Source organism: Spea bombifrons, chromosome 5 (genome assembly GCF_027358695.1).
Source record: "Spea bombifrons isolate aSpeBom1 chromosome 5, aSpeBom1.2.pri, whole genome shotgun sequence".
In the NCBI taxonomy this organism is placed as follows: domain Eukaryota; kingdom Metazoa; phylum Chordata; class Amphibia; order Anura; family Pelobatidae; genus Spea; species Spea bombifrons.
Window position 1 is genome coordinate 21548534 of NC_071091.1, and position 16910 is coordinate 21565443.

The window sequence follows — 16910 nt, forward strand, 5'->3', positions numbered from 1 at the left end:
TGCAACAGATTTGCTGGGATAATGGAGACACTTGTATAAACCCGAATAGAAACCAAGCACTGCTCTCTCAGACAAAGTAAAAATCAAAGGACATGTAAAAAAGAACAGATTGTCACTACGATACATAAACAATTCCACTGATCCGCTAACAATAGCTACAAGACAGAAGAATTAACCATCCAGAATCTGTATCATTAGCAGTTTACAGATTAATACTATACCACTCAAATCGCAAGGAAGCTACTGGGTAACAAGTAAGCGTTGGTTCCAAAAATACCTTGAACCTTTTATAGCGGCTGATGCAGGGGCCAGAGCACTTAATCCCCAAGGAGCAAATATGTGATACAACAGCCGTGATTATGCGCATAATAAACCAACACGGTATGTTGTGGCGTGTTTTAGGTGTGTGTCAAATATAATTTAACACCAAACGCAGATTGAGATATAGATTTTGCTTTTTTGTCATTATGTGCTATCTTGTGTCCAGAAAGGATGAGAAAGGATTTATATGTTTTTTTCTCACCACTAAGTAAATAATTCAAGTAGAGCGAGTGGAAATAAAAGAGGCAGGCAAGCTGTGTCCATTATAACAATCACATAGATGACCAAGTCAGGAGCACTTACGGAGTACTCCTTCTGGCATGTCACCTGCAGGCATCTAGATTAATTCCTCCAACTCCAGCCGGAGTCAATTACCAGAGACAAATGGATCCCTCGTAATTGAATCCAGGTTCTCCTCCAAAAAACCATTAGGATTTTTTGAGATGAAATCCAGTTATATCTCAGGTAATTGGATCCAACTCTAACTGGGTTTCATCTATGTTACACGTATTCAAATGTGTAGTTCACTCTTGTGTAAGGCTAATAGCTAAAGCAATACTGTGATACGTGATCTTCCCAAAATAACAAGTTAATTGTGTGTCTTGATAAAGTTAATATAATATCACCAGCAAGCAGCAGAATGATATAATTAGCCAATACCACAAAGTAGTATCAGAGATGTTTTTTACCTAGGCCAGACCCAAGACAGCACCCTCACCCGTCCACTCTATATTCGCCGTCCTCTATCCGGACACTGTGTCTTAAAGGCACACAGCCCCTTTGAACGGAGTCTATTGAGGACAATGCCGCAGTCCTCCCTAGTGCAAATGAGCCAGTTGGGGAGATCCGAGATCTTCTTGTTACAACCCATTGAGCAGCAGAACACCAGGGGGCCCAATGACCCAAGAGGATGATCTGCCGCTCTAGACCAGGTCTAGTCGGCCTAGGCCAAAATACATTGCTGAATGGTACATAAGACTCAATATAATTAATAAGCAGAGGAGGCACAAAACTATAAGCCTGTGGGCAAGCCAAAGACACTTGGCAGAGAATATGTTTTAGTCGTATCAAGTACACATTCACCAAATAATGCACAGAACTCCAATGAAAGGAGCACAGAAAAGATCAAGTCATTGTGTAATCTATCTGAGCAAAGCATATAAAAAAGAAAGCACATCAAAAACCACAGTGACTTTGCACACACCTAACTCTTGTCTTGACCATCGCGGGTAGCCCTACCATATAGGCGACTGCCTAGCATGCTGAGCTGGTCTGAAGACATAGTGGTCTATTCACTAAAGGCTGAGATGTAAGGAGAATTGGGATTTAAACTCCCTCACTTAACTAAGGAAACTTAGGAGGAATCTTACTGATTTAGCTACGTATTATACAGGGCCAGCCAAGAAGCTTATTGACCTTTCATAATATATAGTGAAGGCAAGGAATGGAAAACACAAGTCTTATGCAAACTGTTTGGCAACTCTTCCTTGGGTGAATAGTTTGTCTCACCTATGTAAGAAAGTGCCTGATGGAGGTGTCACCAGAGACTAGGGCTGGCCTAGGAGATCATGACTACCTTGTGACACACAAGCTGCTGTACAGGACTGTAGACAATGTATATTGGGAACCATACTAAACTAAGGCTGAATCCGAAAGATTGGCTATCATTGTGAAAACGTGATGGCATGTTTATCGGTGAAATATAGAACATTTCCAAATGTGATATCGCATCTGTGTTTTACGCAAAGGGTATTAGGAGCAGCATTTTGATGTTGAAATATATCCGGTTCAAAAGACACCTAGGCAGGGTACTTGGAGACAACACAGAGTTGACGTCTTACTTCAGTATGACACACAGGATATTATGTGCGAATAAAGAGGGAAATTCACATTTCATGGCCACGTAAATTTGTGATAAAAGTAGCTGATTCTGTAAATGCTCTGTGATTTCTAGACTAGCATCTCTTCCTTTCTGGTCCACAGGGACACTTCAGACATATGTGCCTCCCAAAACCTTACTATAATTAGTTTAATACATCTTTTCCTTTTATACACATCAGGTTCCTTTACGAAAGAACAAGTTGCTTGCCAGATGTCTCATGATAGATATGGCTCCTTCCCAATAAAAACCATCTTTACATCCTGATTTCTACAAGGAAGAACGACTATTCTCATTCTGAGGACCCTTTTCATGATACCAAAGACCCACTTAATTTTAGTGTGCCAACTGCATGGATGGTTCATGGTTTCAATTCCTAAAGTAGTCACAAGGAGCGAATGCATTATTAGAGTAGGAATAATTGACCCAGACCCCATGTAAGTAAATGAGCAGCATTTCTCATAGACACAAGACACAACCGGGCATTCTTGCTCCAAAACCTGCTTCTCTGTTTTGTAGCTTAGCGATAAATGGGGTTTGTTAAATAACAATGTCCGTAATACATTGTCGTGTTGAAGGGTTTAATGCACTGTAATGCCCTCTGTACAGTTTGGCGGTGATTACATAAATTAACTGATAGCTCAGTAGAGATCGTACAATATGTAATAAGTAAAGCCTATCAATCATTCTAACGCAGCCCTTATTATTATGCACCTACTGGGCTTAATTCTCATCCCAATGTAAGCTCAGCCTTTTCTCATTAATTCTGCAGTGGTCTTGTAGCCCATGGGAAAAGCTTCCCTCAGTGGCAGCTCATAGGCATAGTTTGCTAAATAAATCACTTAAGTGACAAAAGGGAGACTAATGGTTTCTATAAATATTCAGCTCTGTGAGAGGTTAAGAACAATTACACATGAACACCAAAGAAATGCAATGTTGCAGAAATGCAAAATTGAGTGTCGCTACGTAGCATTATACTGCACACACACGTGTCTGATATTTTATCTATATAGACACGGTTTTTACATATATGCATTATCTTTAAAAAAAGTCCTGATTTTGTCAAAATAATCACTTTTTTGTTCATTTTGTATATACACACACATTCACGCTATATGACCAAAAGTATGTGGACATCCCTCCTAATTATTGAATTCAGGTGTTTCAGCCACATCCACTGATAACAGGTGTAAAAAAATCTACATAGACAAACACAGTAGAACGGGTCGCACTGAAGAGCTCGATGACTTTAGACATGGCACTGTCATAGGATGCCACCATTGCCACAAGTCATTTTGAGAAATGTCTGTCCTGCTAGATCCTCCCCGGTACTCTGTAAGCGCTGTAAGTGGAAGAATCTAGGAGTAACAACAGCTCAGCCACGAAGAGGTAGCTCACAGTCACAGAGCGAAGCCGCAGAATGCTGAAGTGCGTAGCGTGTAAACCCCGGCTGTCATTTCTAGTAATCTATATCACTTGCTCCAGAGTTCCAAACTGCCCCTGGGAGCAACATCAGCACAAGCTCTGTCTGTCAGGTGCTTTACGGAACGGATTTCTATGGTGAAGGAGCTGCACACCAGCTGAAGGTCACTATGCACAATGCCAAGTGTCTGCTGGAGTGGTGTAAAGCTCATCACCACGTCTTCTCTGGAGTTATGAATCACATTTTAGTAAAGAGAAGTCTGACAAACCAATCTGGGTTTGGCGGATGCCAAGAGAAAAAAAGAGAAAAACGTTTGTTGGAGGAGGTATAATTGTCTGGAGCTGTTTTTCAGGGTTGGGGCCCTTTCGTTCTAATGAAGGGTAATATTAATGCTACAGAACACAAAGACATTAAGATAATTTTACATTTTAGATAATTATATGCTTCCAACTTTGGGGAAAGCCCTTTCCTGTTCCAGCATGACTATGCCCCTGTTCATAAAGCAAGGTCCGCAAAGACATGGTTAATGCTCATGGTTTTGGAATGGGATGTCCAACATGCTTATAAAGCTATGATGGTCTGGTGTCCGCATATTTCGGTCATAATGCGTAGAAAGAGAAGGCATGCACATGCATACATTAACATTTAGCTGAAGATGATATTTTTACCATATCTCCACTCCATTAATACCACTAACTTTACTTTGACCTTACATGTACCAATAATAATCAATACGCACAGAGCAATTTCATCAAACGGAATTAGCAGCGCTTACCAACACAACTAAAACATAACCACAATCCTGACGGTTAATTTAGCTTGTTGGACCAAAGATATCGTGAAAAAAGGAAGCAGGACCCAAGAAAGATACACAGAAACACTTCCTTTCATTCAGAAAGGATTTGAGAGAACGTGTAGATAAGGAGAGAACATAAAGACTTGAAGAATGGTTACGGTGGGGAAATCTACACGCAATTTTCCCATATCGACACTGTTATTGTATGATATAATGACAATGATAGATCATGTCACCGGATTTCAGACGTGCCGGGGGAGGTAATTCGTCCTGAAGTCATTCTACATTTACATGGGTGCCAAAAGGGTTCAAATAATTTATAATACTGTCCCGTTGTTTCCAATACAGACAGAATGCAGATGACAGGTAAAAGCAAGACGCATGCTGTGTAAAGTGACATTGATTTTGCCATCTTGTGCAGCACTCCGCTGCGAAACAATTTTTCAGCAGTGACTAATGTTTCCTTCCCGCAATGCTGTGACTACAGAAGAGACAATGGTCTACAATGTCTGTGTGCACGTGAGCCAAATTTCCACAAAAAAGCCCAAATAAGGTGTATTGAAATGAGCATTGTCAAAAACTAACTTAATTGCTTGCCTAAAATTAACAGTTATATATATATATATATATATATGCATAGCCGCCATTGATACTTAATAAGTAATGTAAACTGAAAGATTAACTGGACACCTCACATATTGTTACATTTTGAACACTTAGCGGTGGTTGAAAATGCGACTCAGCATCCTAATCCCCAAATAGCATCTATAGTTTCCAGACTGCAACATATTTAAAAAAAAAATACACAATGAAATAAACACAAATCTTTTACTGTTCAGTTAAATGGTGTGCACAGATAATTAGCACACTATAAATAGATTTTTAAATGTATGTTTTACACATACTGTATACTACTACAGGGACTTTGATGACATTGTTCATCCAGTAGATCATTTGTGAGGCCAGGCACTGATGTTGGACAATGGGGTTGAGGTCAGGGCTCCGTGTGGGCCAGTCATGTTTGTCCACACCAAACCCATCCAATCAACCATGGACCGCAAACTGAGGCAAAGTCACGCTGGAACTTCACAGTTGGAACAATACAGTCAGGCAGGCAATGTCCTCCTGGCATCCACCAAACCCAGACCCATCAGACTGCCAAACAGAGAAGATTTGTCACTCCACAGAACATGTTTTCCCTGCTCCAGAGTCCAGTGGCGGAGTGCTTTCTACCACTCGATCCTACGCTTGGCATTGTACTTGGTGATGTGAGGCTTGCATGCAGCTGCTTGGCCATGGACACCCATTCCATGAAGCTCCCGTCGCGCAATTTTTGTACTGATATTAATGCCAATTGAAGCTTGGAACTCTTCAGCAATGGAATCAGCAGTACACCTCAGCACTCAGTCACACCGTTCTGTGACTTTATGTGGTCTTCTGCTTCGTGGGTAAGTAGCTGCTGTTCCAAAGACACTTTCCAAAATTACCACAGTTGACCGTGGAATATCTGACCTCTGCTACAAGAAAGGGGCTGGGTGCACGTAGTGGACACTGAACCGGGCTCACACACCACCCAGCACAACTATTCCTGAACTGCGTCAAGAAAGCAGCAAGTGGGGACACCTGGGGACAACCACCCCTTTTGCCCATTGTTGTGCCTGCTAGCTCTACCCCATATCTCAACTGTGCTATAATATTCATATCCTGGTGTTTCCCACAGGTGAAAACATTTTCCCTTTTGTTGTTTTTTTTCTGTTTGATAATTTGTTTCATAAAATATTCTTGGTTACTGATGATTATTTGTGTAAAAAGCTCCTTGTCTCAAGTCATCAAGATGTGAGTCAAGGTACTTCCGTAATAAAGAAATTGAGTTTAATGAAGAAAGATCTCCATGATACAGGAAACAGAAGCACAAAAAAAGTATCTAATAATAATACAGCAGCTAGAACAATAGCATTTTATATGCATTAACTGCTTTTTAAGTGTTTAGCCATTTACATTTAGTTGCATAGTCGGGATTACTGACTTAATGCAGCTTTTACAGAAACCTACACTAATATATATATATATATATATATATTAGGGCTGCAACTAACGATTATTTTAATAATCGATTAGTTGGCCGATTATTTTTTCGATTAATCGATTAATCGGATAAAAAAAAACAATATGCAAATTTTTCGTTTATTTAAAATAATTTTAAGAACTAGATGTTAAAAACAACTTGCATTGTGCCCCCACCCCTTTGCACTGTGCCCCCACCCCCACTCTGCCCTGCATCCCCACCCCCACTCTGCCCTGCACCCAGTCTCACACCCTGCCCTGCCCCCCCACCCCCACTCTGCTCTGCACCCAGTCTCACACCCTGCAATGCCCCCCACCCCTCTCTCTCTCTCTCTCTCTCTCTCTCTCTCTCTCTCTCTCTCTCTCTCTCTCTCTCTCTCTCTCTCTCTCTCTCTCTCTCTCTCTCTCTCTCTCTCTCTCTCTCTCTCTCTCTCTCTCTCTCTCTCTCTCTCTCCCCCCCCAGTCTCGCACATAAACATTCGCACAGACAATAGACATAAAGAGTACTTACCTCCGCTACGAACTTGTTCCACTTCAAACTTGATAGTAGACGCGCGTCACCTCCGTCGTCACGTAGCATGAAGAAGGCGGAGACTGCAGAGCGTGGAGCAGAACCGGGGAACGCAGGCGGAGGTAAGTAAAAGGAGCCTAGTGCTCCAACGACGAATCGATCACTCGATTAATCGATAACGGAAATCGTCGACAACGATTTCCGTTATCGATTATTATCGATTTTATCGATTCGTTGTTTCAGCTCTAATATATATATATAATATGTAAAATATGTGTTACATTTTAAACCAGATTATTGTTCAGCAAATGGGAACAGCTTCCACTTAAATAATTAAAGGTGGCGGACTTGTCTGTGTTATATAAGAGTTATTATCTTCATTACATTTCTGACAAAGCAGAAGCCACAATGGTGTATTTCCACAAGGACCAATTCCGCAGAATAATGTTCACAGACAAATCCATTCACTCTAATAATACGCCAGTGTGCTCCATAAAAGTTCCATTCTTTCGGTGTTGTTCTAAGATGTTCCTCATATTGTGTCACTGGGATGAATATAAATGAAGCCAAAGAAGTACACGGCTTCCCTTTCAATTCTACTCCCTTTTCAATAACAAAGGGAGACAAAAGAGCACAACTGTCTTTTCTTCTGTGATGATGTAAAACTATTATCCCGATATTATCATATTTATCATAGTAAGGCTGCCTGAACAAACGAATCACAGTCAGCAACTTAACAGCAGGGAGCGATAGCTTTATGGGGAGGAATAACAGTGGCATACACTTAAGGGGGGGGCTTGTAAAAAATAGATTGTTTATTTGCAATAAAAATTAAATCGTGAATGTGGGCAGACTTGTTTTAAAAAGTAAACCACGCTCAAACATTTTGAATGACTCTTCAATTGCTAGAGACATGAAATGCTTTGCACACATCACTTTGATTCTACAGAGGGATGCAAACTGTTAAATATACCACTTAACCCATTGAGTGTCAGGGGAGCACGCACTACATTGCACATAATACTACTAAGCCTATAGTAAGCCAGACGCACTAAAGTACTAAAGAAAATCTACATATTTACAATTGTAGCATAATATTATACCACAGCTGATGGAATTTGCTAGAAAATATTATAACTCACACAGCATCCATGTAGCCATAGAACAGTACAGTGTGTTGGAATACGATGACCGTTTAAAATATTGATATAGAGAATATTTAAGCATTCTCTTTAAAGTTTAAAGTGAAAAAAATAGATGGAAAAGGCAAATGTAGCTACCTAGGATATCCTGTAGATGGCAGTGTTGAAGCAAGAATTCTGAAAACACAGCCATTGTTTTTAAACCGTAAAGAGTCACGGATTAGGATTTATTATTTGTCACCAAATGAAAAAAAAGAACCACAAATTTTAACGGATTGTGACTGGAAACCTTTGCTTTAAAATTCCAACAGCTCTAAGTGAGGACAATATCAGATGCTGTATTAGACTGATATCAATATTTAAGGTATTAAATGATAACATCTGATACTATGTGCTTAAACAATATTGCGTTATATAGGACCATAGCACGATGTTAACTAAAACTCATATACAACTCATATATAACTGATATCAGTTGTGTATTTCCCCCGGGCAGCGCCCCCAGCTGCTCACTCCACAGCCATGTTCACTACAGGGTTTTTAGATATGACATCATGCGCCCATTGAGGAGCCGCACACCAGGGGCTGACCACCCAAGTGGGTGACCTACCTGGGCATAGGTTGTCACTGACTGACATCCTGAATCAAAAATACAAAACCACAGGATTAATTCTTATAATAACAAAATTGACCCATGTTCACTCACAAAAGGCTACAAAATCCTGAACTCCATTCCCAGAAGCACAGACCCTGCAGAGTTCAACGTCAGACCAAGAGAACTTATAAGTGGCTATGATTTTGCCAAAGAAATGAATCCCCCATGAAGAAGGTGAAAATGAAATTATTCCGTTACAGACATGTACAATCCTGAGTATAGCAAACACAAGGCTCATGGAAAATTGTTTTAAAATGTTGAAAATGTCTTGTGAAAAACAAACGTTATCACACACTTAGACATGCAAGTACCAAGTATAAAATATTGTTTAAAGAGAAGGTTTCTTTTGAATCCTAAAAGGTAAAAAAGTATTTTGTACAGTAGTAAAAATGGGGGAGCGGGGCTTTATCAGCATCCACAGTAATAATAATAATAGTCTAGAAATAAAACTGCGGAGAGCAAATTAAATGATGATTTATTTTTCTTACTTAATGTTTAACCATCTATGTGCCAAAGAAGGTCAATGGTTTATACATTGCAACGTACCCAGTTATTGTGTTTAATGACAGGGAGGACTCTAACCACCTGCTATACATCTATAGCCTTGATGATAAGCAATGAGGCATATTCCATTATATTATTATTATAAGTTATTACCGTATATATTAGTACTTATTGTGTTGCAGAGTTTTGGTGAATGATAGTGAACCTAGTGAATGGCAGAGTAGAACAAAAGTGCATCAATCTTATTTGCACCGATACATACAGGGAAGTAATGGAGGCAATAAGTTGCATTGGAGTGAAATATGGGTTACTGAGAAATGAAAGGAAGGCTATGACAATGTTTTTCACCAAATTTGGAGACAGTAACCCATCCATTGCATTTTTCTCTGAACCTCTAGCAAATGGTTGTTTCCCACCTCTTCGATATAAGGAGCTAGAAACACCCATGGAAACATTCTTCATTAACCATTTATATATTAGGCATATTATTTCCTTTTACTTATTTTTGGTATTCTGGCCCAACACCCTTTTACCATACAGGAGGCTTATTTTCTGCTGCGCGATACCAACTTTGGAAATAGCCTTTGGATCTTACTAACAGCGCCAGCTAACATTTTATACGAAGGCTTTCATTTCAGAAGGCTAAGCTTGCGCGGCTTGAAGCTAATTAATACTCACCAGATTTTCTTGCCTTCAAAGCAATAACAGCAGCCAGCTCACGTTGCACCTATAAAGCCAGAGAGAAGGGGAAAAAAGCACATGTCCATTTCAAAAAGGCATTAATGCGGAAAAACAGTTCTTAGTCAAGTAAAACTAATTCCTGTAGAAGTTCTGCTTTGTTTGGCAACTATTCAGACCGAGATGATAAATCAGTGTTGGCATACGTATCCATTCCAGCCATCAGAGAAATGCAGATGAAAACTGAAGATGGCTTCTTATTAAAATTGGAATGGAAAATGGAAATAAAGAATGACACGGTCCATCCTAACATCAAACAAGACCAAAAGTAAATTCCATTAATTTTAATTGATTTAATCATAACAGAAAAGTAAGTATACGTCGCTGCAAGAAGAGAGTGGCTTCAAACACAACAAATTCTTTGGCTGTCAGATGCCCTGATCCGGGGTGATGGGGCATGTCAGACCCCTTTGGGATTGGGAGATCATTTTAGTTTCTGGAAATCCAAATTCATGTTTCAGGATAAGTGGTCTAATATATAGCCAATATTTCCAATTAAATATCTGCCCATTTGGGTTTCAAGGCTCAGGTTTATTACAGAAATAAGTTATGCTTGGGGCTCCTGAAAATGGCACTCAAAGGCAGTGTTTCCCCACCGTTATCTGCACCATCTCATTAACTATTTACACTCAAATGCCATTAACTTTCGCAATTAAGTTAGTCTTGAAGCACCTCCTTGACCAAAGGAGTACCCATAGAGATAACGGATAGCACTCGTTAACAAACACTGCTCTACGGAGGTCTATAGGGTACCTTACAGAGAGTCTGGTGGGGGGCAGGGTACCAAGGGGGTCGTTATGTATACATGCAAATTTGGTGAATCAGAGTGACGGCATAAGGTTATTATCCATACAGATTGGAGCCCCAATGCCTGCACTTTGCTTTGTGGTATGGCACTTACACATGCATTTTCTACCTCACATATATAAGGTATGTCTTATATATATATATACAGTCACTTTATATAAATGCTATTTACATCGCAATAAAAAGACACCTTTGAGCCCTAGAAAGCTTTATGTGACTTTAGTTCCTCTTTTATGATAGTCGCATAGGGTAAAGTTTAGACTCAGTCTTCTCCTAGGCTAATATGGATACAAAGCCGTGGAGCCTAACGGCACTCTATAAATATATTTATAAAATAACCTAAAGCTGGTGCTCTACAGCCAAATTTAACATAATTATGACCTACATAATAAATATACTTGCAGTTTCCTTCTTGTAGTTTTAAAATATATCTTATATCTAGAGCATCATTTTCTTCTTAAATTTCAAATATTATCCTTCAGATTTATAAACATGTTATTTACAATTTTAGTATATATGTACATTTACATGTTGTGAAATCTCAATTATTTGGAAAATGAGTGAAAAATGTAAACAAATCTTTTCCCCTGACAAACACTAGGTGGCAGCACTACATAGAGAATGGCTGCATAAAAGGAACATGCTCGAGGTTGTATGATTTGTGTGCAGAGTGTGATCCAACAGAACAAGAACGACAAAAGAAACACACAACTTCACACGTGTAACATACTACACATTTATTAGGATCGAATGAAAGATGTCATGCTGCTTACAGGGCAGTTGGCTATTTAACGAGCCCCGTTTACACTACAGAAGCCTGCGCCTAGCTGGATCAGGCCTAAGGCAGTGACCCCCATAAATATACCCCTGCAGTATGTTTTCAAGGTCATTGGGATGAGTAAGGTCAAACCAACTTCCTTACATTTCTGGTCTTTTCTATGTTGGTATACTGTTGAATCGTAACTATTGTATCCTATATAAAGCAGAGTCATTGTACGCTAATCTAATTGCATCTACATTTTGTGATTTTCTATTTGAAGGTCTAATAAGATCAGAGAAAGTAATGGGAATTTAACTCTAAAACTGCTATTAGAAGACTTATTTAGTAAACGCACCATTTATCTGAGAAACAATTAGCTTAACTTTGAAACCCTTAATGATAATTAAATCTCCAATTTTTTCACACACCAAACACTAGACTAACATGTCCTACGTAAGCTGGTCCCATCTCCTAAAAAACCTAGTTGGTGTAATAAATATATATATATAGTATATTTATACATATATTGTACGCATACATACAGTATATACATGGTGCATTTCACATGCTCTACAGACGGTAGTAAAACTACCAAAACATTCTTAAATAATCTCTGGATTCTAGCATTGACGGCTGCCAAGGACCTAACAAATCCCAGAATTTCTTCTTAAGAAATATGTTATCAGGTGCAGCTCTAGAATGTTAGGGGCCAAAGCAAAAATATTTATGAATTCATATTTGTTTTAAGGAAAATGCCAAACAGCAAAAAAACCTTTATGAATATTTATATTTTCATATTAATATATTTAATATTTATTAATATTTTTTTCAGTTTCTTCTAATATGGTGGATGTGTAGGGAGTGAGACTGATCAAATATGGATTCATTACTTAATAAAGGCTTATTCACTAAAGAAAGAGCTTGCAGACAGTTGCAGCTTCAACTATTTAAATTCACTGTGGATTATGAAGAGCCAACCCGGTATAATATATGTGAGATGACGTTTGAAATATCACTCCACATTAAACATGTAAGATACCAGCACAGACCTTCGTACAGGAAAGGTGCAGAAGGGGTGTCAAATGTTCAACTCCCCTGCAGACTCCCACTTTAGTGAATAGACCCTAATAATGTATAGTCAATGTGGGGAGACTTGTTGAAAGTCATCTGACTCTTAGAACTATGTTATTGTACACAGCCAGCTCGGCGGTTCTTGTAGAAGCTCAACGCACACCAAAGCCAGACAGATGCTTTTGGGTTGAAAATCAAGCTTCTATACACATGCCTTTAGCCTACCAAAAAAGGGATTGGGAAAATATCTTTTATGGAAATGTAGGCTTTTTTTTTTCTAAGAAATTATCAGCCCATACATGAAGATGTTAAAACAAGGCAGGTGATATTCACAGTCGAAAAACCATCCAACGTCTTCACGCTTTGCTTATTCAGTGTATCAGAGGTTTCTGCATGGAGTAGCACACGTATGTGTTGAAGCACATCCCGTTTGCCCATGACAGGCTTGTTTGGATGGATTAATATGATGAATGCTGTCAGTTATGCATTGCTTTGTGACCGAGGTGCTGATTTCTACGTTAGCAAGGATTTGTTTTGACAGCTGCCTTTAACCTATCATAGATCAAAGAACAAAAAGGTATCATTTAACTCTCCCACAATAAAAAATCATTTTATTGATAGTGGTAGATGAGTTCTCTAATGCACTAAATACTACTGGGTTCTAAAGATCACTTAGTGGCGTTCTAGTTGTTTAAAGAAGTACTTTCCATAATAAGATGTGTTTGCTCATTTTACTGGCAAATGATTTTCTGACAGGGGCGATAATAACGGAAGTGCCGGGTAGTAAAATCTGAACGTCTGCAAACAACTATAGGTGTGTCCACCCGACTGTGCCAAAAGCGGATGGGAACCAAGCTGTATAGCAAACATATAGGAAGAAAGAACCCTGTGGACTTTACACTTCTGCCACCGCTGTGTTTCTCTTCCTCTTTGTAATATAACTCTTTCAAAACGCCGCTCTTACTAGATTTCATGTGTGTGCGTGTGCTACATAAAGAGCCCCACGTGTAGTTTGGGTAAAGTTATACAGTATTTGCACAGAAAGCTTTCGCAAACTTTGCATACAACGTGAAACCTGAAGTCACCCTTTCCAAAGCCTGTACCTTGAGGAAGTGATTATTAGAAGGAACAGTAATCCCCATTTTACATTTATTTTAGTTAAATAATAATAATAAAGCCCTCCGTGTGCTCCATAGAGTTGTTATGAGTTGTAGAGGAGGGTTCTGTGTTGACTGAATGGATGGAGAGCCACTAACTTGGTAAGTGAACAAGAAGCAGCTGGTAACTTTGTTGGCCCATTTAGAATCCAATGGGGTTGTTATACCTAGTCTGCCCATGTTCCACCTCATTCTGACCGAAGCCAATGTAATTGATGAAAACAACTACATTAAATCACTGATAGTTGGGATATCTTAGCCTCCTACAGAGCTGAGCACCGAGCCATGATTGGATCAGCAATCCACCCAAATAAACTGCAGAAAGGGCAGCTTACCTTGTCTCAGGAGCGCTTGTGATACACATGAAACACATGATACTATTTAGGAACGGGTAATACATTTTTTTTAAATAGCATCTTATTTATACCCCTCCACATTGTTTACAAAATGGTCAACAACCTGTGGCTGAAGCTCCACATGAAGATGCAAGAGAGGGACACGTTATATAATACTGATACAAGAGACGGCCTAACTCCATCTGCCAGTTATCACTAATTAATCCCTAAAGCTCAGAAACACCACACATACAGCTATATTACCCAAAGCATTTAACCCGGACTGCTACATTGTATCTTAATAAATAGAGCAACGAACGTACCGCAGATGTAAGCCGGGCGAGAGCCTGAATTTGTAGTATCTTGCTATTTGCGTCTGCTGTGCTTTCTAGTTTCTCACCAGACCTGGGAATGGAGAAAACAAAAGGATAAAGATTTGTTTATATATTATATATATAGATATATTTATATATATATATATATATATATATATATATATATATACCGTATTTGCTCGATTATAAGACGACCCTGATTATAAGACGACCCCCCAAAATCTGAATATTAACTTAGGAAAAAAAGAAAAAGCCTGAATATAAGACGACCCTAAAGGAAAAAAGTTTTACCAGTAAATGTTAATTCATGTAAACTATTTTTTTTAATAAAAGCTATGATTGAGAAAAATATTTTTTTTTGTTTTTATTTCTTGTATTTTCCAACCTGTCCCCCAGTTACGCACATCTGCCCCCAGGCTTGCCACACCAATATGGCACTGTGGCCCATGATATGCCTTTTAACCCTCTATATGCCACTGTGCCCCATGGTATGCCTTTTGACCCCCTATGTGCCACTCTGCCTCCAGAAATGCCTTATACCCCTATATCCCATTCTGGCATTTAGGGGGTTAAAATGCATATTATGGGGCAGAGTGGCATATAGGGAGGTATAAGGCATTCCAGGAGGCAGAGTGGCATTAAGGGAGTTAAAAGGCATTATATAGAGCACTCTGCCTCCAGAAATGCCTTATACCCCTATATGCCACTCTGGCATTTAGGGGGTTAAAAGGCATATTATGGGGCAGAGTGGCATATAGGGAGGTATAAGGCATTTCAGGAGGCAGAGTGCACTATTAAATGCCCCCTTAACGCCACTCTGCCTCCTGAAATGCCTTATACCTCCCTATATGCCACTCTGCCCCATAATATGCCTTTTAACCCCCTAAGTGCCAGAGTGGCATATAGGGGTGTAAGGCATTCCAGAAATGCCCTACACACACACACACACACACACACACTTACAGCGGGTTGACACTTACAGCGGGTTGACGTCTCATTCCGCGGCAGCCGGAAGGAGGTGGAGTTGGCAGCGGGGGTTTGTATGCGTCCGTCGCAAATACCTTCCCCGGCTGTCAGAGATCAGGAACTCTGGAACTCTGATCTCTGACAGTCGGGGAAGGTATTTGCGACGGACGCATACAAACCCCCGCTGCCAACTTCACCTCCGGAAGCACCGGTAAGTGGGGGGGGGGGCTACGACAGGAGGATCCAGGTCCCCTGCAGCGGTGCGGGGGATCTGGATCTTAGTCTCCTAATCAGACCTCTATTTGAGGTCTGATTAGAAGACGACCCCGATTATAAGACGAGGGGTATTTTTCAGAGCATTTGCTCTGAAAAAAACCTCGTCTTATAATCGAGCAAATACGGTATATATATATACACACATATATATATATACACACACACTATATGTTATATATACACATAGGTCACACGAGCACTACAGTATAAAATAATACCTTCGTTATCTAACATTACATTTATTTATATAACGCTTGCACACGTAAGATTTATTCAAGAAAGATCTAGGCAGCTTTGTAGCAGAAAAGGACATGCGAGGTTACAAGTGTCCAGATTTTGATGCTCGCACTCCTGTGGCTCTGATCAATAAAGTGAGAAACTCATACCCCCACAGCACAGTATAATGTCCCGGGGCCTTTCTTTAACCCACGCACACACACACGCATTCACGCATGCACACGCACGCGCGCACACACACACACACACCCTGTCTGTTCTAAGGTAACTGCTTCAGACTCTTGGGAATGTAAAGTCAGTAGTTCGCTGGCAACCTAGCAAAAAAAAAACCAATAATGACTTAATAGGCTCTGCTGTAACGTATTTTGATCGGCTCATTCATGGCGGCCAAACTACAACCTGAACTGAATGCTTATTTACTGACTCCCACTTATTTTCCAACCGCACTGTGGATTTCTGCTTAAAACAAAAGGTGCATTGAATAAACAAAGAGGAAAGCAAATTACATCTGCAAAACCTTCATCTACTTAAAGGCAAAGTACAAGAATTACACGCTGTGGGGTATAGCACGGAACGAGGCATGTCTTTCAATGTTACTCTGTATCATGTTTTCACTCTCGCCTCCGGCACATCAGGGGTTAAGGTATGCATGGCACAGTTTGTTCAGCCATTTCTCCATGAAATTTTTTAGTCAATGCACAAGTATTACAAAAATGACCAAAACACACGAAAGCCCTGCAAATGAGTAAACGTGAATAAAGTCTTTTATCACGAGCGATTGCTACTTCTTTTTTTAAAGGGACACTTCCGACTTCTTCCACGCACCTTGGGGTCCATTTTGTCCACTAGCCGCTAAGTCTTTATATTTTAATTTTAACTACTTAGCACCACTACCATTTTTTTATTAAATCTGTATTAATTACAATATAATGT

General features: G+C 39.7%; 1 protein-coding gene across 1 annotated transcript in view; it reads right to left on the bottom strand.

Moving 5' to 3' along the window:
• Positions 1-16910, bottom strand: part of RAPGEF5 (Rap guanine nucleotide exchange factor 5) — a 101047-nt gene that overhangs the window by 51777 nt on the left and 32360 nt on the right. The window contains exons 6-7 of the mRNA XM_053466112.1: positions 14487-14568; positions 9974-10022 (exon numbers count right to left, since the gene is read on the bottom strand). Coding sequence (XP_053322087.1) covers positions 9974-10022; positions 14487-14568 — 131 coding nt within the window. The remainder of the gene's footprint in view (positions 1-9973; positions 10023-14486; positions 14569-16910) is intronic.